The 27965-nt window shown below is 44.7% G+C and overlaps 1 protein-coding gene across 1 annotated transcript; it reads left to right on the top strand.

The window, feature by feature from the left end:
* The first annotated feature begins 19057 nt into the window (after positions 1–19057).
* Positions 19058–20068, top strand: XCR1 (X-C motif chemokine receptor 1). Its single transcript, XM_054594562.1, has one exon. It carries the CDS (start codon positions 19067–19069, stop codon positions 20066–20068), a length of 1002 nt encoding a protein of 333 aa, XP_054450537.1. The 5' UTR covers positions 19058–19066.
* Positions 20069–27965: the final 7897 nt, after the last annotated feature.

The following is a 27965-nucleotide window of genomic DNA, read 5'->3' as shown; positions in this document are numbered from 1 at the left end:
TTCTGTCACAGAGCCACTCCAGCCCTGAAGTCAAAGGGCTGTGCAAACGGACGTTTCCATCATGAGCCCTAAGCCCCCTGACAGATGGATAGCTCTTCGCCATGCGGTTTCACGTATGTCAGCTTGTTGCTCCCCACAGCGCTGCAAGGTACTCAGAGCGGAGGAGGAAGGAGGGACTCGGTTTGGTCAGTAGGCCCTGGGTGGTCCAGCCAGTCATCACTAGAACCAGGACGGGAATCCAGGTGTCCTGACCCCTCGTCAAGCCTGGTCCTACTCAATGGCATTGTACCCCTGGAAGAGATGGCTTCTCCCCGCAAGCACAGGGTTCAGACATTTCTGTTTTGCTTCTTTAATCAGCTTTATGGAGCCATAATGGACATACAACGAAATGGACATTTCCCCGAGTGTCTACCAGTGTAACCACCACCAATCAAGATAGGAAACTGAATGAAGCTTCTACCAACCTCTGAGGATAGATCGCTGTGCAGAGATCAAGGTCAGGAATGGATGGAGGTATCTAAGTGCAAAATTTAAGGAACCATTCAACCCTCAGGTTCAGGAAGGCACCAGCTCTGCACCTTTGCAGACCCAAGAGTGAGTCCTCCTTAAATACCACACCTTGCACCTCCCTGCTGGCCTTACTCTAGTCCTGGAATTGGTGGACAGACATTTTGTTGTGGAACAGGCTGTAACTGTACACTAAGTGTTCAAGAGCCAGAGTCTGAATTTCCCTAAGTGGGAGCTGAAGACACCTCTTGCAGCCTAAATGCATGCTGAGCTCATGAGATGCACAGATCCCTGCATCGGAATTTGGCGGGGGGGAGGGTTGGGGCTGGGGGTCTGCATGTTGCATGTTTAATACTACGTGAGCAATGCTTAAATACACTAAAGATGTAAGGCCACTGTGGTGGGTGATGGAAAATTTTCGACTCTTTTTGAGCTGAACAATAGCTCAAACTATGATCATAGCTTTTTGTTTAAATAATTGTAGATTCACAGGAAGTTGTAAGAAGAACATAGAGGAATCCCACCTACCCTTCACCCGTTCTCCTCCAAGGGATACATCTTGTATAACTATAGTAGAATATCACAACCAGGAATTAGACATTGGCACAATGTGCATGTCCAACAGTGTGTACGGTTCTGCTTCGTTCACTCACATGTATAGATTCTTATAACCACCACCTGGGCTAAGATACAGAACTACTCCATCACCACAAAGACCTGCCTCCTGCTACCTATACAGTCACATCTGCCCCCACCATACCGAAGCCCTGACTTACTTTCTATCTCTATGATTTCTATGATTCTACCATTTCAAGGATGCTATGTAAGTGATGTTACCCAATATGTGACCTTTTGAACTACATTTTAAAAAAGATTTTTACTTATTTATTTTTAGAAAGAGGGGAAGGGAGGAAGAAGGAGAGGGAGAGGAACATCGATGTGGGAGAGGAACATCGATGGGTTGCCTCTCATACCTGCCCTGACCAGGGACCGCACGTGCAACCCAGGCATGTGCCCTGACTGTGGTTGAACTGGTAGTAAACTTTCACTTTACTGAAGAACACCCAGCCAACTGAGCTGCACTGGTCAGAGCGAAACTGCTTTTTTTTTCTTTTTTTGTACTAATCATGAAACCCCTGAGTAGTAGCCCATGGTATGCAATTCAGCCATTCACCCATTAAGGGACATTTGGGATGTTTCTAGGTTGGGACTATCAAGAATAAATCTCCTACAAACATCATGTATAGTTTTTTGTGAAAACATGAGTTTTTATTTCTTTGTCATAAATGCCTAACAGTGCAATTGCTGGATCATACAGTGTGTATTCCATTGTATAGAGGGCGGCAACGCTCTCCCAGAATGGCTATGCCACCGTACGTTCCTAACAGCAACGGGTGAGAGATGGAGATTCCCCAGATCTTTCCCAGGATGTGGTATCGCCACTATGTCTAATTTTAGCTATTCTAATAGGCGTGTGGTAATATCTACCATAGTCTTACCCTGTATTTCCCTCACAGCTAATGATGTTGGCTCTTTTTTCCTGTGTCTATTTGTCATCTGTATATCCTTTGCAATGAAACTTTCTTCAAACCCTTTGCGTATTTTTCACTGAATTGGTTTTTTTTTTACTGTTGAGTTTTGAGAAATATATATATATTCTAGACACAGGTTCTTTATCAGATATGTGGTTTGCAAATATTTTCTCCCAGTCTGTTCTTTTGAAGAGCAAAAGTTTTTCATTTTGATGAAATCTTAAGTTACCTATCTTTACTTTCTACTATTATGCTTCTGATGTTAGGTCCAAGAACTCTTTGCCAAGTTTTGGGTCTCAAAATTTTTTGTAAAGTTTTATAGTTTCATATACATTTATATCTTTGATGCATTTTGAGTAAACTTGATAAGGTCCAAGATTTAGGTTGGAGTTTTTTTGTTTGGGGAATTTTTTTTTTTTTTGCTAATGAACACCCAATAGCTTTTGCACCATTTGTTGAAGACTATTCTTCCTTCACTGAGTTGCTTTTGCACCTTTATCAAAAATCAGTCGGTAATATATGCATAGGACTATTTCTGGGTTTTCATTCTCTTCTGTGAATCTTTGTGTCCTGAAATAGAATAGAGTGATCCTTCCTATTTCTTTCTTCTTTTTCAAAATTTTTTAGCTTTTTTAGTTCCTTGTCTTTAATATAAGTTTTAGAATAAGCCTATCCATGGGTACAGAAATTCTTGGGAAAATTTTGCTAAGAATTGCATTATAACTATATGTCTTTTTAGGGAGAATTGACATTTTTACTATGATGAATCTTCCAACCCATGAAAACGGTATGTTTCTCCATTTATGTAGATGCTCTTTGATTTATTTTATCAACATTTTATAGTTTCCAGCATACCTGTTTTGTACATGCTTTGGTGATTTATGCACAAGTGTTTCTTTTTTGAGAGAAAGACTATAAATGATATTTTGCATTAATTTTGCTTTCCACATTTTTATTGCTAGTATATAAAAATACAATTGATTTTCATATGTTGCTTTTGTGTTTGCAGCTTTGCTAAGTTCACCTATTCTAGGAATTGTTTCAGTTTCTTGTTTCTGCTGTTTTTTAATACTCTTTGGCATTTTCCATATAGACCATCATGTCATCTCCAAACGGGGATAGTTTTATTGCTTCCTTTCCAATTAGCATTCCTCCCCACACTGCTTATCAAACTGTCTGGAGCTTCCCGCACTGTATTGAATAAGAGTGGTGAGAGCTGACGTCCTTGCCTTGTTCTCAATCTTATGGGGAAACATTCAATTTTTCACCATTAATATGACATTAGCTATAGCTTTTAAAATAGACGTTCTTTATCAAGTTGAGGAAGTTGCCCCATCTCTAGTTTTTTTGAGAGCTTTATCTTGAATGGGTGTTGAATTTTGTCCAGTGCTTTTTCTGTATTATTTAATAGGATCATGTGATTTTTCTTCTTAAGCCTTCCCATGAAGTTGGTTATATTGATTGACTCGGAGTGTTGAACCAGCTTCCCATCTCTGTGCTATTTGTTAATATTTTGTTAAGGATTTTTTGATGTGTATTTGTAAGAGATGTTGGTCTATAGTTATACCTCTATTTTTGTACTTTCTTTATCTGGTTTTGGTATCAAGGTATTAATGGCCTCACAACAAAAGTTGAGAAGTGTTCTCTTAGGTCTTCTGGGAGGGATTATGTACAATGCATGTTAATCCTTCTTTAAACTTTTGAAAGAATTCTTCCAATTATCTGGATCTGAAGATTCCTCTCTCAGGACTTTTAAATGATGACTTAAGCTTCCTTAATAGTTATCAGGCTAATCCTGCTATTTAGTTCACATAGAGTGAGTTGTGGTAGTCGGTGCTTTGAAGAAACCGTCTACTTCTTCTAACAGGGGCAGCTGTTTGTAGGATTCAACTGCTGTTCTTTGGTAGCCACAGAGTCTGTAGTGCTACCTTCTGTTTCTTTCCTGAGTTTAGTTATGGGTGTCTTCCTCTTTTTTGTCGGTCTTCCCGAAGAACAAACTTTTTGCCTAATTTCTCAGTTGCTTTTGCTTTCAATTTTATTATTTCTGCTCTTGCCTTTATTTCCTTCCTTCTACGTACTTGGGATTTATTTTGCTTTTCTTTTTCTATGTTCTTAAGATAAGAGCTTAGATATTTATGTGACACATTTTCTCTTTTCTAACGTAAGCATCTAGTGCTGTGACTATTCCTCTCGGCAATGTTTCTCACAAACTGTGAAGTGTTGTATTTGTATTTTTATTTCATTTATTGTATTCTTATTCCCCCATAGATTTCTTTGGTCCTTGAGTTATTTAAAAGTATGGTACCTAGTTTCCAATAACTCACTTGGTGAGATTTTCAGGGACACTAAGTTCATTTACTATTTTATTATATGTTTCTTCAGCTGTCGATTTCATAGTGAGGGTATGCTACAAAGAGAACCACACCTTTGGTGTTGAAGGAGCCTGGAACTGTGTGAGCTAACTTCATTGACATGGGGACATATGTGGAACCACACACACATATATGCATACACATATGGGCATGCATTCTTCTATCCACACCTAACCAGCAGAGCTCAAACTCTCCTTTACAAAGAGCAAGACTGATGGCAGACACCGTGGTAAACAAAAAACAGGAAAAGGAAGGGAAAAAAAAAGTATGGGGTCCACTTAGCATCTCTGAAAGAACTAGGCCAAACCAGAAACCTCCAGCGGAAATATCAGAGATATTTCATAGTTTGGGTTGGCAGTAGGCAAGCTCTGTTTCTTGTAGGTCAGCAACAGTTAACCGCCAAGTCGGTTCCCTCCCCACTTCCCCCCTTCCCTGCCCCCGCATCCCTCAAGATTGGTCCACTCATTCTGCTTTGAAACATTGAAAAAATGAAAGATACTACATTTAATACAACAATGGAATGGAAATTCCAGGAACTAAAAATGTATCAGAAAGAAAGGTTTGTCTTGCAAAGCAATTCAATGTCTGAGAGGTAGCTCCCTTTTCAAATAGGATGTGCTGAAGGGCATGGATAATATTCTATTTATGTTTATATACAATATATATGAACATATGTTTATAAAGTCTCCCTATCCATCTGATAACTATTTCTGTCTTCTAGGTTTTATGGTTTTATTTCTTACACTTAAATTAAACCATATGGTTGTAGCTTTATAACACATTTACATACCTGGCAGTGTCTACGGTCACTCAGAGACTGAGCCGTAGAATAGGATCTTTGGGCCCTCAGCTCCAAACACAGAGTGAAGGAGGGAACTTTACCTTCCCCATCTAAGCTAAGGGCACCCATTGATTTAGACCAGGGCTTTGTAACCTCGACACTATTGCCATTTTGGTCATTTTCCTACATGGGAGTTTGTCCTGTTTGGCTACATCCTTGGCCTCCACCTGCTAGATGCCATTAGCATCCCCTCAGTTGAAATAATCAAAAATTCCCCCAAACACTGCAACATTTGCCCCCATGAGAGCCATTTATTTAGACATGTGCCTCCTTACTTTCTGCTCTGGATGCTGTAAAAGCCACGATGCCTGGAGCCATGGCAGCCATCTTGCAATCATGAGGATGGATACCACCAAGGTGCTGGGGCTGGCATAAGGGATAGAAAGGGTCCTGGTCCGTGTCACATTGCCGAGTTATTGCATCAGCTCCAGCCCTCCCTTCCTCTGGGAAATTAGCGGCCTCCGCTCACTTAAACCATTGTAGTCACGTGCTCTGGCCCTTGCAGCCAGCAGTATCCTGAGGAATCTGCAGGTCCCCTTATTCCCCTACTCACGACCCTTCACTAGTTCTCCAGTCAGGATGATTTTTCAAACTCCTTAGCTTAACACCCAAGGGCCTTTGCCTCCCTCTCCTAATCTCTTACCAGCCTTTCCTTTGTAGCCCTTTGGACCAGCCCTGATGTTCACATGGTTGGTCTTCTCCATGCCATGTCCTTCCTCCTCTTATCTCCTGTTCACGTCTGCTCACCTTTCAAGAACATAGCCCATGTCGTCTCCCGCGGTAGTTTTCCCTACATCTCCATGTGGGGGGTTTGAAACACGGACCCCAAGTTATTTCTCGCTCCTCTAGCTGAGAGTGATCGTTTATTTCCGCGTGTGAGGATTCGGCCCTCACACTCGGAACACCAAGGCAGAGCGCTAACTGACTAAGCTGGGGGAGTGTTATCCTTTGGCACGCAAGGTGACCTTTGGGGTAAGGACGTGCAGTGCGTGAGCTGAGCTGGCCAGAACCAAAGGTATCGGGGAACCCAAGCCGACCCAACCGGCTGAGGGTGCTCATCTTTCCCGCCTCACACCCTGGGAGCCCTGCCTCTTACACCAGGCGCCTCATCTGCTCTGAGTCACTGGGTGGCCCAGAAGGTGCACTACGACATGGGTCCCCTGAGCCCGGTGTTCAGCCCCCTGGGTAACTGCTACTTGTCCTTCAGGATTTTCCTTGACATCACCTCCTCTAGGAAGCTTTCCTGGCCTCTCCGAGGCTGGCGTGCCTGGAGCCAGCCCCTCACATGGCACTTAGCACACTGCATCTTAATTGTTCATTTCCATATCTGTGAGCCTCGAGCATCCGAGGGGCAAGGAACAGGGTTTATTCCTTTTGAGCCCCCCACACCTAAAATAATGCCAGACCTGACATAAGACGGCCAGGGAGCTGTATGCTGTAATTATCTGCACTATATCTTAATTCAAAAATTACTCGGGCATTGAGCCCCAGCCATCTCATCTCAGAGCCTGCGATGCTGAAGTCTACGCTACCTGGCCTCTGCCTCCTGAACCAGCTGGACACTTGTCACAAAAGCAGAGGTCTAGGCCCCACCCGAAGACATTATTTCTCTAGGTCGGGGAAGAGCCTGGGAAACTGAGTCCATACGAGCCTCACAAAGCTCCAGCTCCCTGCTTAGAAATGACGGATGTGCCCCAAGAGCATAAGGAGCATCCAGACCTCTACAAGGTCCAGCCTCGATGTGCCCGCCTCACCAAATCACGAACAGATCCTGGACTTACTCTTCTCCAAACTCTTGTTCTCTCTGCCAGGAAGGCTGTCCCCAGCTCCCCAGCTCCCTCCCCAAGCAATGAAGGGAGTGAGAAGAGGGGGCCCTCCCTACTCAGGATGAGCTGGCACATGCCCCATGTGGCAGGGACATCCCATGACACCCCTGCCAGGGGCCCTGGAGCAGGCCAGGAGGCCTCAAGCTTCTCAGGTGCCCATCGAGTCATGGCGCTACCAGAAACGCCCAAAGGCTCCATCCAGAGCGCTGCATATGTTGAGGGCATACACGCCAGGGTTCAGTCTTCTGGCTGCCCCCCGTGGCTGCCCTCGGACCCTCCTCCCACACAGTGCTGGTGACTCCAGAAGCACTTTGCTCTGCCACCTGGGAAGCAAGGCGGAGGTGCAGCCAGGGACAGCCCTGGCCAGCCGCCTACGCAGCCCCAGCTCAGTGTGAAAACCCTCGAATCAGACCCGCGCGTGGTCGGGTGGGCAGAGTGCGCTTCTCAGGAGAGGGCCTCTCCCTGGAGTCACTGAGTTTGCTGTCACCTAAAGTTGAAGGGGCACCATATGAAGATTTGGCAGGCCCAGAACAACTCAGCTGTTGGAGCTTTGCCGTGAAGCCAGTCGGCGCACATTTGGGGGATTTCCCGGCTGTGTTGCAAATGGAAGCTAAGTGGAGACGACTCCTCTCTTAAAGCCACATCAAAGTTGCTGGAGCATTAACAGAACTCTTGGTGACGGTAGTTTTCACGGGTTATCTCAGAGTGTGGGATGGCTGAAGGCAGGGTGGGGGTTTCCCCGTAACCACTGTTAGCTCCGTGGTCCGACTTGCTGGTTAATGAAACACCCCAATAGAGAGGCTTCAAATAAGAACCATGTTATTATTTCTTATAATTCTGCGACTCCAGACCTTGGGCGAGGCTCAGCTGCGGGATTTTTGCGCGTGTCGCATCAGCGGAGGTCCCTCGATGCTCCTGAGCTGGGGGACGGGCTGCCCCAAGGCAGCTTCCAGTGTGTGTCCGGCTTTTTTGGCAGAGGAACCTGGGAAGCTGGGCCCAGACCCTCCCACATGGTCTCCCCAGCAGGTCTCTTCCACCACTAGAGTCGCCTCAGCCAGAGACAGGCTGGACGGCCCGTTAGAGAGGGGGATGGGCCCTCTGCATGCTGCTGGCCTCCTCCTTCCCGTTCCTGATCCCGAGGACCTGCTCCTCCCAGGAGAAGAGTTGGCCCCGCCCCAGACCCGAGGCCCTCACAAGGCCCTTGAGCAGCTCCTGTTCTCTTGGAATTTCAAAAGCAGACACCAAGTGAGGATTGGATGGGCAAGAGGTTTATTGGGGGAAATGCCTGGAGGGATAAAGGGAGAGGGAGCCCGCAGGGACAGGGAGCGCCCTTAGGCCATGATGCTGCTGGATCCGACTTGTGAGAGGAGACGGGAGGAAGAAGAATCAAACTGCAGGAGCCTCCCACCACAGCGCAGCTCTGAGAAGATCTTGGACAAGTCAGTGGGGAGTCTAGGAGAAAAACCTGCCCTTGGACAGGAATCAAAGGGCTCTAATGTCTGCCAAACTCAGTCACTGGCTAGGAGCAGCAGGGAGCGTCGGGGAGAGGGGCGCAGCCTCAGGGTGCACATGGTGGAGGCAGCCGGGGCCCTCAGTCAACCCGGTGCCCTGTAGGCGGCTCCCCCAGGAGAGCTGGGCTGGTGTTTCCCTGGCCGCCACAGGACCTCGTACCCACTGGCCTTGCTGCCCAGGGGCCTACATTCCCCTCTGGGAAGTTTAAGCTCTCACACTGTCTGGCTCTAGAAGTTCAGAACTCTCTGCCTTCTGAACCCTAGCTGCGCGCTGATGGAGCCCAGAAGCCCCAGCACCGCCTGGGCCCCATCCCACCGCTCCGTCAGCCTCTGTGTGATGGGTGCTGCCAATATTGCTCTCTGGCTAGTTAAGACCCCCAACCTTATGCCGCTCCCTCCCTGGTTCATTGCCCCCGCAAAACCCTGCCCTTGGGGCCTCCAGGAACAGATCATCCAGAGATGTTTTCTGTGCCAGACTCTCCGGTCCCAGCTTTAGGCTGCCCCCCATCCCCCGCGCTGGACCCTTCTGGGCCTCTGAATCCAAGCCCGCCCTCCAATGTTCAGACTCACCTACGGAAGCCAGGAGTCCAAGGAAAGAGGCCCAGGCGCTGCATGCCCATGATCCCTTCCAGCACCAACCACGTGACTCCCACCCTCTGCACCCCTCACCCATCACAATCCTTTCCCCCAGCAGGACCCCAGCCTTCAAACTCCACAGGCTAAGGCTCTGTCTTCTGATTCTAAGAGGCCTGTCCCAGAGGGTCCTTGGAACCCAGGAAATAAGGCATGAAAGTGGTCCTTATTGGTCAAAGCAGATACCAGACACCGTGCTTCAGCCCGAGGCTTCTCAATAAGGGCGTTGAACAAAATTCCATGAAAGAAAAGCAGGGGAATGTCTTACGTCAGTGCTCACCAAAGGGTGGGCTCGGCAGAGGGGAACTGTAATAGTCAAGTGGACAGGATGGCCCAATCTGTGGGTACCAGTCAGCCTCTTCCTCCAGACCCCCCTCTCCCTGCCCAGTGGGCTCATGAGCCAAGTGGCCATGGTGGTAGCACTGGAGCCCGGCAACATAGACTCCACTCCCCAAGGCTGACTTGGTTACAATCACCACTGAGTGCCCAGTCTGCCAGCGGCAGAGACCAACACTGGGTCCCTAACAGGGACAATGCCCCAGAGTGACCAGCTGGCTTATTCAGTGGTAGGTTGATTACACTGGACTGCTTCCATCATGGAAGGAGCAGTGTTTTGTTCTTACCAGAATAGACACTTACTCTGGATACAGATTTGCTTTCCTTGCACACAATGTTCCTGCAAAAACTACCCTCCATGGGCTCACAGAACGCTTTATCCACTGTGATGGCATCCCATACAGCATTGCTTCTGATTAGGAAACTTACCTCACTGCATAAGAAGGGTGGCAATGTGCCTGTGTTCATGGAATTCAGTGGTCTTACCATGTCCCCCACCATCCTAAAGCTGCTGGCTTGACAGAACAATGGAAAGGCCTTTTAAAGACTCAGTTACGATGCCAGCTAGCTGGCAATACCTTGTAGAACTGGGGCGGTCCCCTCCAAGATGCTGTAAATCAGCATCCAATATATGGTGCTATTTCTCCCGTATGGTGGCCAGGATTCGCTAGCCCAGGAATCAAAGGGTAGAAGGGAGAGTAGTACTACCCGCTGTTACCCCTGGTGATCCTTCAGCAAAATTTTTGCTTCTTATTCCCATAACTCTATGCTCTGCTAGTCTTGTGGTCTTGGTTCCAAAGAGAAGAACCTTCCACTAGGGGATAATTCCACTGAACTAGAAGTTAAGACAGCCATCCGGACACATTGGGCTCCTTTTGCCTCTGAATCAGCAGGCAAGGACGGGAGTTGCCGTGCTGGCTGAGGTGGTTGATCCTGACTACCAAAGGAAATTGACCTGCCACTCCACGGGAGAAGTAACGAAGAATACGTCTGGAATACAGGTGATTCCTTGGGGCATCCCTTAGTACTACTACCTGCTGAAATGCGAATGGCCCAGGTTTGGAGAATGAAGGCTTGGATCACCTGTCAGTCAAAAAGAACCATGACCAGCTAAGGTGCTTGCCGAGGGCGGTGAGAATACGGAGTGGGTAGTGGAAGAAAGGAGCTACGATACTAGCTATGACCATGTGGTCCGATGCAGAACTGAGAACTATAACTGTTAGGGGTATCTCTTCCTTATTTTGTAATGAATATGTCTATATACATATGTACTAAGCTAATAAATTTTTCTTCCCTTTTATCCTCTAACATAAAATATATTAATAACAAATAACTATATTATATATTCAAGTTACCAGATATCCAGTGAAAAAATGAATATCACTCGAGAACTTTGCAACCTATCTGGGAAGAAGTGAGCACATTTGCAGTTGTAAGCAAGATAGTCATATCACATTAGGTGGAAGTATGACTTTGTTATTGTAAATGTGTATATATGTGTTATTATAAATGTATCTATAAACTATATTTATATTGTAAATGTAAATATCATTTATATTATATAGATTATATATTTTATATTATATAAATGTCTATATAATTTAGATTATATAATATATATGATTTTATATTATGAATAAATACATAACTTATAAATATATCTAAATATCATATATATTTATTCCTAATGGTTCTCTTTCTTTGGTAGAACCTTGACTTACACATACCTCAGTAAAGTTGAACCAAAAAAAAGTCTTGGAGGCTACTGTGGTCATAGGTACTACGGTCAAGTGAAAGTGAGAATTACCAAGCATCTTTCCTCTTTTTTGCTAGAAGTGAGAAATATAAGCCACATGTTACATAGAAGTAAAAGTGAAAGTCCTTTTGGAACCTGAATCAGGGAATCAAGAACTGAGATTTTCCTTCCAGAATCCACCAGAAAATTTGATGTGCACAGGTTGAGATCAGCAGGCCTGAACCCAGAGGCCTATAAATGGCATAACGGAGAGTGTGGGTACCCACTGCTCTTTCCAAACAAGCGAACAGCCAGGTGCAGTGCTTCGCATTCCGCCCATTGGAAAGATTTCCCTCCAGTGATGTCCTTCAGGGCTGTCTCAGGAAGAAGCTGCAGTTCTCCCCAGCTGACCACTTTTGGGTGGTGTCTGCAGATCATGCAGAATCATCTATAAACAAGACATGGATTTTTCTCTTCTTGTTCAACTGGACTTAGGGAATTTCTCACGAGGACATACGTATGTGAGCTGGGAGTGAGAAGGTGGCACAGCAAGAGTAGGGGCCATGGGTATTTGGGTCACTTCCTCATGTAACTTTCTCATTGTGCTTTCAGGGTCTGCTTGGTCCCAGTCTCATATATAATACCTTCAGCTGATGATGGCATGGTAGGACACACAGAGGTGAAAGGGCTGCTTCTACTAGCAACTTTGGGGTTCTATACCCCCAGCTTCCTTGGGATCTTTCCATATGTTCCTGTTCCAATTTTCAGGATTTCTTTTTTTCCCAGTGAGCACCCTCCCTTCATCAGAAGACACTTGGCAAGGCTGTGGATTTCACCTGCATTATAATTCGGTCACTGCAGGTTGTGAGGTGGTTTAGCTCCCAGAAATCTCAGCCTGCTAGCACTTTAAAGTTTTCTTTAAAGACAAACAGAAGTTTTTGTATCATTTATGCAGAGCTTGAGCTGATGATCTGAAGCCCTGAGCTAATCCTTTTCTTTGCTTACTTTCTCTAGGACACTAGAGAGCCACCAGCCAATGTCATTCATTATACCTGTTAGTGCGACTAAAGTGTCCTAAGGCATCAAATACATGGATAGTCACCCAGAACCTTGCCTTTGTAAGTATCTGATTAAGAATGCACATTGGAGACTTACAGCCAAGATGGAAGCGTAGGTAGTAGATCCACATTGCCTCCTTGCATAACTAAAAGAAGGACAACAACAAATTTAAAAACAAAAACAACCAGAAATGCCAGAAAATCAAACTGTATGGAAGTCTGACAACCAAGGCGTTAAAGAATAAACATTCATTCAGACTGGTAGGAGGGACAGAGAGGACACATGGCAAGGCATCATCTGGCTGACTGGGCAGTCCCACATTTGCATGCAGATAAGTTTGGGAGAACAACTGAGGAGTGAGACAGGCCATGCAATCCAGGGTTCCAATATGGAAAAAGAAAGCCTCAAAATCTCCAGCTGTGAAAATCTCTAGGGGTGGCAGTGGCAGGAGAGACTCCCAGCCTCACAGGAGGGTCATGGGAGAGACCCACAGTGCCCTAGAATGTACACAAACCCATCCGTCCAGGAATCAGCATCGGAAGGGCCCAATTTGCTAGTGGGTAGCAGGGGACATGACTGAAAGTGGGGCAGGGGCGAGAGCTGAGTGAGTGGCATTGTTCCCTCTCTGACCCCTCGCCTACATACAGTGCCACAACACAGCACATGGGTTGCCCACCCCCCTGTGAATACCTATGCCTCTGCCCCTTATAATGTAACAGGGGCGCCAAGACAAAGAAATATGGCCCCGATGAAAGAACAGATCAGAACTCCACAAAAAATACAACTAAATGATGACGAGATAGCCAACCTATCAGGTGCAGAGTTCAAAACACTGGCAAATCAGAATGCTCACAGCAATGGTCGAGTATGGTCGTAAAATAGAGGGAAAAGGGAAAGCTATGCAAAGTGAAATAAAGAAAAATATGCAGGGAACCAACAGTAAAAGGAAGGAAACCAGGACTCAAATCAACGATTTGGAGCAGGAGGAAGAAATAAACATTCAACCAGAACAGAATGAAGAAACAAGAATTCAAAAAAATGAGGAGAGGCTTAGGAATATCTGGGACAACTTTAAACATTCCAACATCCAGATCATAGGGGTGCCAGAAGGAGAAGAGGAAGAACAAGAAATTGAAAACTTATTTTAAAAAATAATGGACAATTTCCCCAATCTGGCAAAGGAAATAGACAAATAAGAGATCCAGGAAGCTCAGAGAGTCCCAAAGAAGTTGAACCCAAGGAAGCACACACCAATGCACATCACAATTACATTACCCAGGATTAAAGACAAGGAGAGAATATTAAAAGCAGCAAGAGAAAAGGAGACTGTTACCTACAAAGGTGTTCCCATAAGACTATCAGCTGATTTCTCCAAAGAAACCTTGCAAGCAAGAAGTATTGGAAAGACGTATTCAAAGTCATGAAAGGCAAGGACCTACATCCAAGATTACTCTGTGCAGCAGAGCTATCATTTAGACTGGAATGGCAGATAAAGTGCTTCCCAGATAAGGTCAAGTTCAAGGAGTTCATCCTTACCAAGCCCTAATATGAAATGTTAAAGGGACTTATCTAAGAAAAAAAAGAGCAAAACTATGAACAGTAAAAGGACAACAAGCTCATAACTATTAACAACTGTACCTAAAAAACAAAAACATAAACAAACTAATCAAACAACTAGAACAGGAACAGAATCACAAAAATGGAGATCCCATAGAAGGTTATTAGAGGAGAGGGGAAGAGGGGAGAACAGGGGGAAAGGTAGAGGGAATAAGAAGCATAAATGGTAGGTACAAAATAAACAGGGGGAGGTTAAGAATGGTATAGGAAATGGAGAAATGAAAGAACTTATATGTATAACCCATGGGCATGAACTAAGTGGAGTGGGGGGAATGCTGATGGGAGGGGGGTGCAGGGTGGAGGGGAATAAAGGGGAGAAAAAAATGGGACAACTGTAATAGCATAATCAATAAAATATACTTAAAATTTTAAAAAAGGACTACACATTGACAATGTGCTACATAGCTCTATTGTCATATCAGATGTGTTGTGGCAATAGAGTTATGTAACTCAGGCAACCATGGATATGACTTCTGTCACTATAGGTTAGTTTGACTTGTTGACAACTTTATATAAACGGAATCACACAGTATATCCTCTTTCTCACTTCCTTCATTTAGCATCATTTTGAGATTTGGCTTGTTTAATAGTCTGTCCCCTCACCAGTTGCTAAACAGGCTAATCTTTCCCCACTGAGTGGCCATGGCACCCTGTTGAAGCCACTTGTAGATAGAAAAATCTATCTACATTTACAGTCTTAAATAGAAGAAAAGAACAAAATTGGAGAATGCGTACTTCCTAACTTAAAAACTTACTGCAAAGTTACAGGAATCAAAACACAAGGCTATCCTTGGCCTAAGGATAGACCTAGAGAATAATGGAATATAATTTGAATATAATTTAGAGTTCAGAGCTAAAACTGAAAGACTTTAGGCAGGAAACATAGGTACAAGTCTTTGTGACTTTGAGTTGGACAATAATTTCTAAATATGACACCAAAACCACAGGACACAAAAACTATTTATAAATTTACCTTTAGCAAAATGAAAAAGTTTTGTGTGTGAAAGGCCACTACCAACAAATTAAAAAGGAACCAAAATGGCAAAAGTTATTTGCAAATCGCGTATCTGGTCAGAGACTAGTTTCCAGAATATATAAAGCAACTCTTAGAATTTAATAATAAAAAGCCAGATAACCCAAAATTTAAAAAGGCAAATGTTCTGAACAGAAATTTCTCCAAAAAACAAAACAAAAACCCAAATGACCAATAAACACAGGGAAAGATACTCAACATTGTTATTTATTAAGGAAATGTGAATATAAAATATAATGACTTACCATTTCATATCCTATCATTTTTTTATAAAAAAGAAAGGAAGCTAACAAGTATTGATAAATATGTAGAGAAATTGAAACTCCTATTGAACTGGTAGGAGAGTAAAATGGTGCAGCATTGTGGAAAAATTTGGCAATTCTTCAAAGAGTTAAACATGGAGTTGCCATGCAACCCATACATTTTATTCCTGGGTGTATATCCAAGAGAATTAAAAATATATGTCCTCAAAAAATGTGTACATGAATGTTCAGAGCAGGAATATTTATAATAGCCAAAAAGTGGAAATAACCCAAACGTCCTTCAACTGATGAATGGATAAATGAAATGCGGTTTAACCATACAATGGAATTACTCAACCATATTACTTGATCAATTATTTAACCATAGAAAGGAATAAAGTACTGACATACGCCACAACAGGACGAACCCTCAAAGCTTTGTGCTAAGTGAAAGAAGCCAGTCACAAGGGGTCACATATTGTATGATTCCATTTACATGAAATGCCCAGAATAGACAAAATCATAGAGACGGGAAGTAGTGGTTGCCAAGAGAGGGAGGGAGGAGGGGATTACTAACAAGCCTGGGGTGTCTCTGGGGGAGGGGGCGGTGATGAGAATGTTCTGGAAGTGGAGAGTTAAGATGATTGTACATTGAGACTATGCTAAAAACTTCTGAATTCTACAATTTAAAATAGTAAATTTTATGTTACACGAATTTTACCTCAATCTGAAACAATCATAATTATATATAACTGGTACATTAATTGAATATAATGTTTAATAAAATGTACAGATTAAAAAACACATTATCCTTTAATATCCCTTTTATCCCCCAAATTACCCAAATCTACCCTTGATGGAACTCAGTACTCAGATGACCCCATGTTGTTGGCCCCACCTGCCTGTGGAGACAGATTGGGTACCAGCTCTTCTCTGTGCGGCCAGCGCTGCAGCCGGGCTCTAACAAGGGGTCCAGAACGGCAGGAGCGGGTCTGGCAGTGGATCAAACCAGGAAGCCTGGTGGTGGGAAGAGAAAGGGTTAACAAAGACTCCCTGTACCCACCTTCCCCCAGCCTTCTGGACAGAGCAAGTGTTGCAGTTTCTTTGAGCAAAATATGGGAAGCACTGATTTCTGCCTCAAGACATGTGTAAAGAGGTGTAGATATAGGTGAGTTCCTTTAAATGTTATGTTTTTCTCTATTTTTTCAAATATTAAACCAATTTCATATTTCTTGGGTAAACACCCCTTGGTCATGGTGTATTATCCCTTTTAAATATATTGCTGGACCTGATGGTCAGGGTTTTGTTTCTATGTTCTTGAGGGATTTGGGTCTGTAGTTATTTTTTTCATTGCAATGTTTTTGCCTTGTTTTTGGTATCAGGATGATGCTGGCCTCATAAAACGGTCTGTGAAGGATTCTGTCTTATAGTTCGGATAGATAGTTTATATAAGATTAGTGTCATTTCTTTTATAAATGTTTGATAGAATTCTCTAGAGAAACCATATAGCTCTGGAGTTTTCTCTGTGGGAAAGCTTTTTTTATAGTTAACTAAGTTTCTATAATAAATCCAGGACATCTGAGTTTGCCATATCATTTCATATCAGTTTTAATAAGTTGAATTTTTTAAAGTTTTTTTCCATTTCATTTAAGTCACTGAATTCGTTAAGATAAAATTAATGTACTGTTTCATTTTTATTCTTTTAAAGTCAGTAAGCATCTGCAGCAATAACTATGCTTTCATACCTGCTGTTGACAGTTTCTGTTCTCTTTTTGTTTTCAATCTAGCTTGAGTTGTAGTGCCGTTACAAATATTTTTCAAACAACCGGTTTTTGTTTTGTAGTTTCTCTCTTTTTTATTTTCTATTTCTGTATGTCTTCTTTTATCTTTATTTCTATCCTTCTACTTACTTTTAATTTGTTATTCTCTTTATGGTTTCTGAGTCACCAATTTTATTTCATTTTTTTAAATACTATTATTCTTTTTTTAAAGATTTATTTATTTATTTATTTATTTTTAGAGAGGGGAAGGGAGGGAGAAGGAGAGAAACATCAATGTCTCTGTAGTTGCCTCGAGTGCGCCCCCTACTGGGGACCTAGCCTGCAACCCAGGCATGTGCCCTGACTAGGAATTGAACCAGCAACCTTTTGGTTCTCAGGCCAGCACTAAATCCACTGAGCCACACCAGCCAGGGCTGAGTCACCAATTTCAGAGCATTGATTTTAGACTTTCCTTCTTTCTAATTAAAGCATTTAAAGCTATAACATTTTCTCTAAGTGCTGCTTTAGTTGCATCCCATTAATTTTCATATGTGCTATTTTCCTTATTTTTCAGTTCAAAAATACAAGTTTTGGCATAAATAATGCCCCCTTTTTATTACAAAATCATAAGCATGTAATTCTGTAACATAACAATATCACACTCAAGCACACCATATGACATTTTAGATGAAATTGTTCAAATTATAACTATAAATTATTATACCCATATTATTACCCTACCAACCACACTCAGGCAGGGTTTTTTCTGCCAGATCCTGTATTTTACAATTTGTCTTGTTATTTCTTCTTTGACTCATAGATTTTTTTTTTTTGGAAGTTGGATTTCCACATTATTGACACTTTTCTAGACATCTTATTTGTTATTGACTTCTAATTCCTTTCAGATGTTTTATATAATTTTCTTTTTCTGCAGAAATTCCTTATCTTTTCATTCATTATGAATATTTCTCCTTTATTCCTTTGAGCATTGTTACAATAGTTGCATTTTCATCCTCTTTGCAAATTTTAACAGCCAGGTCATCTGAGGGTCAGTTTTTTGGCAATCTTTTGTTCTGAATGCAGACCATATTTTCCTATTTCTTCATATGCTGAGTAATTTTGTTTTGTATCCTGAACATTGTAAAAGTTGTGTTGTGGAGGCTGAATTCTGTTTTACTCTTCTGAGAAGTACTGATTGTTTGTATGTTGCTTGTTTAGCAGACAATTAATGCAGCTGGCTCAAATTCCAAACTGTCTCCCCAGAAGCAGGCAGCAGCTGAAACTTCAGTTCAGTCCTTTGAGCTTGCGCTGGTGTATGCATGGCTCAGTGGTCAGCCAAACATTTCCATGGCAGAAATACACACAGAATTTGGGGTTCTTGCCCTTTCTTAAGAGAGAGATTTGCTCCATTTACGTTGTCTATTTTTGAACCTGCTCCCGGAGACAGCAAGGTTTTTCAAACAATCTTGCCATTTTATAGGGGCTTCAGCATTTTATGGGAGAAAGGAAAGAAGGGGATGAAGGAAGAAAAAAAAAGGATGAGAGAGAAGGTGGGAGGGTGGAGACAGACGTCGTAAATGCTCACTGGATACTTGTTGAATAAATGATGGAGTGACTCTGGGATCGTTAGCTCCCTGTTATAAATGAGGACACAAGTTTCAGAAAGATTCAATCGCTTGTCCAGGAACACAGTACAATGGAGCCAGAATCAGGTCTCACATCTCTGAACCCAGTTTCGTTTCTTTTTCCTACACCTAGGACACTGGTCTGCCTTAGCGTTACTCAAATGCCAGTCTTCAAGGAGAAAAGGGACAGAATGAAAATTAATTCCCTTCTTTCTTCATCAAGAAAATCTCGCTAAGCAAAAAATGCTAAGCAAACTAGAGTATGCTTAACGACTCCATGTTCTGGTAAAAGTTCCTAATCTTACTACAAATAATTCACCAACCAGTAGCGGGTCCATGGACCACACATTGCAGTAATATGAATTCTCTCGCACTCTCGCCAACCACGTGGCTTTAAATTCCATGTCTTTATCATTTCAGATGCTCTCAGTGTCTAGATGGAGCCTTCAGGCATCCCAGAGTCCACCACTCCTTGGTATTATGATCCTCAGAGCTTTATGTGTGAGCTGCAGACCTTCACCTTCGCTGCCTTTAACACCACCATCCTGTACTCTCTGGTGTTCCTCCTCAGCCTGGTGGGCAACAGCCTGGTCTTGTGGGTCCTGGTGAAGTACGAGAGCCTGGAGTCCCTCACCAATGTTTTCATCCTCAACCTGTGCCTCTCAGACCTGGTGTTCGCCTGCTTGTTGCCACTGTGGACCTTGGGATACCACTGGGGGTGGATGCTGGGAGACTTCTTCTGCAAGCTCTCCAACATGATGTTCTCCACCAGCCTCTTCAGCAGTATCTTCTTCCTGACAATCATGACCATCCACCGCTACCGGTCTGTGGTGAGCCCCCTCTCCTCCCTGCGAGTCCACACCCTCCGGTGCCGAGCATTGGTAACCACAGCTGTGTGGGCAGCCAGCATCTTGTCCTCCATCCCTGATACCATGTTCCACCAAGTGTTTACTAATTCAGAAACTTCCACCTGTGAGTATTCCGAAACCAAGTGGTTCCTGGCCTCGACCTATCAGCACATCATCTTCTTCCTGCTCTCCATGGGGGTCATCCTGTTCTGCTACTTGGAGATTCTCAGGACTCTGTTCCGCTCCCGGTCCAGACGGCACCACCGGACAGTAAGGCTCATCCTCACCATTGTGCTGGCACATTTCGTCAGCTGGGCTCCCTACAACCTGGTCCTGTTTCTGCAGACACTACAGACGCTTGGGGTCATTCAGAGCTGCACGGTCATCGAGCAGCTGCATTACGCCTTGCTCATCTGCCGCAATTTTGCCTTCTCCCATTGCTGCTTCAACCCAGTGCTCTACGTCTTTGTGGGCGTCAAGTTCCGCAGACACCTCAAAAGCCTGCTCCGGAACCTCTGGCTCTGCCGATCACAGCCACCCAGCCCTTCCCCCCCAGGTGCCTTCCACTCTGAGGGCGCCTCCTTCTATTAAAAGAGAGTTTGGTGCTGCAGACTGGGGTGGACAGCGGGGCTGGCGGGGGGGGCAAAGAGAAGTGGTGCAGGAAGGAGCGTGGCAGGCGGTGCGACATGGGCGATGCTACCAGCTGCAGGCGGGGAGTGAAAGAAATGCATTACGCCAGGTCCACATGCCCCCTCTCCTGCAAAAAAGTGGCTCACCACCTGAAAATTTTATATTGCCATCAAGAAAAACATGTCTGGGACTCTGAGTGTATTCTTCATTTCTTCACTGACTCGCTCATTGAGACATGGATTTCCTATCAGCGCTTAGTTCAGAAGGTTCTAAATAAATCGGAACCATGAAAGGACTCCCTGAAGGAGCATTCTTCACGAGGGGCTGGCACTCACTGGGTTGGACAGCGGCGCAGGTGAAGGCTGCTGGCGAGAGGGTCTCTCCCGTTCCTGACTGCACGGTCGTCCCAGCTGATTTTGGAGAGTGTTGGTTCTGTGTTCCTCAGTGGCGCCTGCCAGAGGCTTCGACAAAGAGTAAAATAAGCATGGTCAGAATGAAATCTGGAGCCTAAAAGCCCACAACTGGACTGCAGATGCATATCATAATTCCAGTTTCGAGCATATGAACTAGCCTTGCATATTTAGTCCCTAAGTCTGTTATTTAAATATATAAATATATATATATATATCTCAATGCCATAAGGACTGCCTTCTGCCTGAAGCATGGATTTAGAGGAAGTAAAGATGAGCAAGGTGGAGCTGCCACCCACCGGGTACCAGCAGCCCAGCTCCGAAGGCCCAGATAAATAAGCACCCATCTCGGTGAAGGCACCCAAGGTGCGAATGCCTCCAGCATCTCATTCTCTCTAGGTGGACATTGAACAGACACTTCGGATTCATCGCTTTCCACCTGGAATGTTCTTCCCCCGCTTGATGGCAACGGCTTCCCCTCCAGTCACTCACCCTCCAAACCTCCGGCATCTTCCAGCCCTGCTTTCCTTTCCCTTCACGCCCGTAGCCAGGTCCCACCAATTCTGCCTTCCCAAGGTCTCACGGTTGTTCTTGCCATTGCACACCCACGGATCCCTCTGCAAACGGCCTCACTTCCTCAGTGTCTTCCTGCTGCCCATCTCTTCCCCTACCAGGGTCCTCTGCATTGAAACCAGGGTGCTCAAAACTTTTAGTGGCTCCTTATGACATAGAAATAAAGCGCAAACACCTTAGCAAGTGCTCCAAGGCCCCTACAATGCAGTGCCAACGGACTTTCCCATTCTCATTCCATCACTAGCTGGGGATTAGACCACCAAAGACCACAGGCTCTTTTCCAGACATCCTTCTCCCGATTTCCTCTGGGCTTCTGGTACGCTGTCACCTGGGCCTGGGACACTTGTCCTTCTGTTCCCTAATCCACAAGCGCCAGCTGAAATGCCACCTCTTTACATTCAGGAAGTCCTCCCCAATCTTCAGATCTCTGGGTTGTCGTGGCACTCTGCTTGTCCCCTCAAAAATATTATTCATCACTTTCTACCACATGTCATAGTTATGTGCGTGCCTGTATTATCTCCCTGTCCCGGGACACTACAGACCGCCTGAGGGCAGGAACCTGGTCCTGCTCCCTGACAAGCAGGGACCTGGCACCCTGTCACTGTGTGCTAAGTGGGAGCAAAGAATGGCAGCTGTCATTCTTCTTCTAATTTGTGCTCTTTGAGGAGCTGTGTCATGGGGCACTTTCTACCTCCCTTGCCCCTGGCTGCTTCTTCATAGATATTAACCTTCCTTCCCTGGTCTACACTCAGAGCACATCGCTTAATCTTCTCCATGGCAATGGCTATGCTTGACCTTGCTGTTTAGCTCATAGTATGCATGCCTGCCTCTTACACTGCTCCTTGGCTTCACATCCAAGGACAGAGGTGAAAGCCACCCTCTCAATGTTCCCGTACACACAGCCCTGGTCCCAGTCTGTGAACCTGGTTCAGCTCCGGAGCGAGGCCTTTGGAAAAGCCCCCTGGTGATCCAGACATGCACCCTAATTGGAAACATTTCGCTGCAACTCCCTGAAAATGGGAATTCCAGAATCTTCCACGGCTCCTTGAGCAGGACTCTGCACAGAGTCCCTGTGGCACTCAATGTATGCTTGTTGGATAAAGTAGCTACTAATACAGCCCTCGGCTGGAGCCTAGAGAGCGTATATGGCATTTCCCCCTGCAGTTCCAGCTATAATGGCAATGATCTAGTTGCCCCTGGGTGGCCAACCGTGGAGGAGTTTGACCTTGTAGGGGAGAGCGACAGTCTAATTTTAAGGATTAGGTCAGTAACACCTGCTGGAGAGGGCTGGGCGGCGCACCGGAGAAGGGACTGGCTAACCAGTAGGTGGGGCCGTCACTCATCACGGATGGAAGAAAGAGCAAAAGGGACGAGACAGTGACATGGCTTCCGGGTCAGAGCTAACCATTCCTTCAGGAAGCCCTCCCCAACCTGCGAATCAAGGGAGCACTTTCTGGGTTGTCCTGGCACTCTGCTTGTCCCTTCGAAAATATGCTTTGTCACTTTCTACAACGTGTCACAGTTATGCACATGCCTGTCTTAGCTCCCTGCTGGACACTGCAGACCACCTGAGGGCAGGAAGCTGGTCCCGCCCCCTGCCAAGCACAGGGCTTCTGGCAGGCTAATCATTCGGCACCCCCGAAAGTGATAGTATTAAACTTTTGTTCAATTTTGATTTAGATGGCAGGCTGACTCCAAGGAGCAGAAGGACAGAGGTTTCCAACTCACATACCTGCTTGGCCAAACGAAAGCCCTGTGGGTTTTGAGTGCGCTCTTCTTAGAAGGCAAATTGGAGGCAGGGGGTCTTGTGTTACCACGGAGCATGCCCTTTGAGAGGTACAATCCACTGTCTCCTTAACCCATCCCATTCCTTCAAATCCCAAGATGCATATTTAAGTATTTCTTTCAACACATACAGTCATACCCCTAGGAGCACTTCATTAACTACAATCGTGTTCTCCTCTTTACATTTCTAGTGATGTTTTGGCACTCCCGATAGACCAGCTCTCAGAGAGATCTCTAACCAAGAGTCTTCTCCTGATCCAGCTCCTTGAGAATCCAAGGGGAAAGGCATGGAGACAGAGAGATATTAATGGAAAGATAGAGGGACATCCTATCAGAAGGCGAGTGTGGGTGAGACCAGGGACCACATTCTACATTCTCTGACCACCTCTTTCATTGGCCACAAACTCCTGCTTTCCCCTCCCTTACCCACTGAAACCACTGTTCGACCTCAACTAGACTCTGTGGGACTATCGCTCTCCCAACAGTTGAAAAACTATGCACCGGACACTTGGCTGCAGACGTTCCCTCCCAGGACCTAAAAAAATCCCCAGCAGAACCTAAGGAAGATCCTCGTCACAGCATTTCCATCTCCACATTCTTTCAAACAAAGGCAAGAGGAGAGGAACCCTGTTGACCTCCAAATAGGGACGTGCCTCCAAACCCAGGGCAGCCCCAACCTCAGGTGAGCCCAGCCAGAGTGGAACTTCCTCAAGAGTACAATATGTATTATATGTCGAGAACTCTTATTGGTGCCCTGAAGCATTTGTGGTTGGTTGAGTAAGTGGATCAGAGACCATCTTTCTTTCTTTTTTTCCTACTTCCATTTCCTCTTCTGATACTTGCATATATTACATCTTCCAATCAACTCCCAGTACCACCCGTGGGCTTGCCATGAATTCTCCTCTAGAGTCCACCAGCCCAGACATCACCTGTTCATGCTAAACTCCTGCTGGCTTTCACTTGGGAAAGCTGACAATGAAACCCACAAGTATGGAAAGCCTAATAGAGAAGATTCCCAAAGTAAACTACCTGAGAAGGCTCTTGGGATTTGAACCCTGGACCCAGACCCCGAATCCAAGCTCTTTTACTCACCCACTGTGACCTTGGGTCTCTCACAGCCTCAGTGTCCTCATCTGTTCAACTGTGTAAATGATAACAACACAAAGACAGACTCTATCCACACAATGGAGCTGTGCTTGAGGCCATGTATATAAAGTGCTTGCTTTGTAAATCATTCAGCTGCAGACTAATATGAATTACTACTACGATCATCTTATGAAAACAGAAATTATCATTATATCATACACACAAATAAATTTCTACCCAAGATCATTACATAAGACCCTAAAAGTTCTCTGCTTATGGGGGGAACTGGGTTAGGACTTGGGGTGAAGGAAGGGATACAGAAGAAGCATTGGAGACAAAATGTGGAACAAGCCCTGTGCAGGCTGGGAGGGTGGGAAATTGGTTCCATTTAGACCTTAGAAAAAATTGTTTGAGGCCAAGTCTGACTTGAGTGCTCTGTGGCTCAGTTTTCTGTTCCTACCTCTCCTCAGGCCTAACACCCAAGTGTTCTGCCTCCAAGTCCAGGGCTTGTTTGTATCTTATGATCCGTTTGTGTCTGAACAAGGACCTTTCAGAGATCAGCCCTCCAACCAGAAGGAATGATACTGCTTCCTGCTGGGAAGTTCAGGCATCCTGAAGATTTGGTGGGAGTTACTTCCAGGTTTGGGGAGGAGTTTGAGAAGGGGAAGTGGGATTATCCTAACTCCTCATTAAGTTACCCTGAGCACAGAGCTCGCCTCTCCACCATGGATGGAGCCAGTCCAGATTTTCGGTGTGAGGTTGTTGCAGTCCCCTCCCACACAACCTCCCCAACTCCCACAAAAGGAAATGTAGTCAGAGGGACCACAGGAAGACAACGGCAACCCAAATAATTGATTTTGACCTTTTCAGAAAATCAGTCTTGAGCATCATTTGTAGTTAGAAGAAATGGACAGCATGGGAGCATGGGAGATTGGATGACTGCAAGGGTTAGAGACAAGAGACAGGGATGGGAGGAGGAGGTATAGACCTCTAGGTGGTCCCCGGCCTCATTTGCAGAGGGTCTGCTCTGTGCCAAGCTAGTGCTGAGACTGTGTTGGGAGGAGAAAGATGGCAAAGATTAATTAACCCTGCTCTCAAGGAAGTCAGCCTCTAGCCATTCCCATTTGGAGAAAGGTTTCCATGGGATTCCTCCAGTCCCAGGGGATTCCTGATTTTTCCAGATAGTCTGAACAAACCCTCTGGACTAAGAGAAAACAAGCTTGCCTGACTGCCCGCACAACTGGGAACACGCACCTGAAACATGTCGTTGACACTATTCCAAGGAACTTTGCAATGAACTATGGGAGCTTGGGGAAGGAAGTACCCACCTGTATCTGCTCCCCCACTTTGATTATGACTGGTTCAACAATCTGCCTCTGATCTCATCCAATAGTAAAGGAAATATAAATTTTTAAAAAAATAACACCAAACATTGATAATTTTTCAAAGTATCTTCTGCTTATTTCAAAATTAGAGGACCCACAAATTTTGGTCCCAATAAGAAGTCACACCCACTTTTCTATCTGGGTCCTTAGCAAGGCCCTTTCCTTCCTTTAGAGTTTATTTTTTTTTCAAATTCACTGGAGAGGTTTGAACTCATTGATGTCAAAGATCCCTTCCCATGATTAAAAAATAAAGTCTATGGGCCTATAATGTCATGGGTTGCATCTCCATTAGCTTAGGGCATGTTATGAGTTGAATTGTGCCTCCCTTCCAAATTCATATGTTCAAGTCCTAACCACCAGTATCTCTGAATGTGACTTTAACTGGAAACAGGGTAGTTGCATATGCCATGAGTTAAGATGAGGTTATACTGGTTAGGGGCAAGCCCCTAATTAATATGACTGATGTCTTTATAAAAAAGGGAAAATTTGGACACAGACCTGAACAAAGGGAAAATGCCATGTGAGGACTGGGGGTCTTCTACCAGAAGCCAAGGAACAGCAAAGATTGCCAGCCACCACCAGAAGCTGGAGGGAGTCATGGAACACATCCTCCCTATTAGCCTCAAAAGGAACCAATTCTGTCAACACCTTGATCTCTTGGTCTGAACAAACTAACACAAAGCACAAATTCCAGTGGGTGTGTGGGGAATTCCAGTGAGTCTCAGACGCCCCCAATAAGGTTTCATTGTCTCCCTCGCCCACACAGAAGATGGCACCTAAGTAAAGATGCACACAGGAGATTGGGAACTGACTTTTACTGAGGCCTACTCCGTGCTGGACGCACACATTTCCGCATCTCACAGCCACCCTGCGAGGGCGTCTGTTCCCCACTTAGACTGAGGAGGACATCATGGCTCAGAGAGGTCGCACTCCCACATGCAGGGTATGGCTCTCATTCTGGGCCGCATGCTTGATCCCACGGGGAGCGCAAATAAATACTGATGCCTGGGTGCCCCCCACCCCCGCCACCACCACCAGAGATTCTGATGCAGTTGGTCTGGGGTGTTGCCAGGTATCAAGATTTTTAAAAGCTCCTCACGTGGTTCTAATGTAGAGCCAAGTTTGAGAAGCCAGATCTAGTGTATTTATTCATTTGGTCACTCATTCAACAAATATTTAATGAGCACCTACTGTGTGCCAGGCATTGTGCTATGTGCCTGGCGCACATCATGTCACAGAATCAATATACTGTACTATCCACTGAACATCTAGTACACCAGACACTAACAACAGTTATGAAAGAGGAACAGACTCAGAAAGGTTAAGGTAGGAAAACTGATCAACGTAGCAAAGCAGTATTACAGAGAGGGGAATTTTGCATGTTCGTGACTTCCTCAGGTGTGACCCACAGAAGCTATTTGCTTTTGGAAAAATATCCTTTGGGATACTTTTTTTTTTGAAATTCACATGACAATCCCTTTAGTCAAGCATGTGACATGGACACATGCTGGTGATACCCTGCCCTTTGAACTTCTCACTTTTTGTGAACGAGAAAATATAGCAAAATCTAAAATCATTGTTTGGCTGCCTTGCTGATTACATCTTGCTGTGTGTTAATAGAATTCACATAACAATAATAATAACCATTAATATTATTTTTAAGTGCATCCTGGGTGCCAGGAATTTGGGAAACACTTCATCCCTATTATATCATTCAGTCTTCACAACACTCTTCCTCGTTGTACTGGTGAGGAAGCATCCATCGAGAGGAAAAGCCACCCAGCCAGGGTTACACTACTGGACAGTAGCCAAGTTCGAACCCCAGCTTCCTCTTTTTCATGGCAAGGCCACCCAGCCAACCAGACCCAACTATGACAGAATGTTACCTACAGCATTCCTGGGGAATCAACAAGAAAACGAAATGATTTTGTTATTACCTTTCTCACATACACACTAAAAGAGGAGATATTATTGCAGATAGCTGCTGTTAATGAATGCATTTTGTTCTATTGAGTCCAGCCTTAGAGTGCTTTGCAACTTAGAAATAGAAAATAAAACTGGTGAATAGAAATTGCACTGAGTGTGGGACAACAGTTAGGAATGGCAGTTCATTCATGAACACAGTTTTCGAGTACCCATTTTAAGTAGATTCCTGTGTTAAGATGTGAGGGAGCTCAAAAGATGGGACTTTAGACCCAGCGATATGTAATACTTTTTATTTAGTCCAGCATATCAAAAATGTTATCATTTTAACATGTAATCAAAATAAAAATATTCATTTTACATTCTTTTTCGTACTAAGTCTTTGGAATTCAGATGTATTCTGCACTTAAAACACATGCACAATTCAACTCAAACTAGCCACATTTCAAATTCTCAGAAGTCACGCAGAGACAGCTCTGCTTTCAAGAAACATCCCAGACGCACAGCTTGCAGACACATAGGCCTGCGAGATTGCAAGAGTTAACACACGACCCACAGCCCAGGAGCTCCAGCAGGAGTTGTAAGGCTCGGCTCTGCGGAGCATGCCGGGAGTTGTAGTCTGCGCCCATCGACTCGTGGATCCGCTGGGCGTTGTAGGCCTCGGGCTTGTGGAGCATGCCGGGAATTGTAGTCCGC

This window comes from Pteronotus mesoamericanus, unplaced genomic scaffold (genome assembly GCF_021234165.1).
Source record: "Pteronotus mesoamericanus isolate MK-2021 breed Mesoamerican mustached bat unplaced genomic scaffold, CSHL_Meso_final scaffold_533, whole genome shotgun sequence".
Lineage (NCBI taxonomy): Eukaryota > Metazoa > Chordata > Mammalia > Chiroptera > Mormoopidae > Pteronotus > Pteronotus mesoamericanus.
The sequence above is the reverse complement of the archived record's forward strand: the minus strand, read 5'-3'. Positions and strand labels throughout refer to the sequence as shown.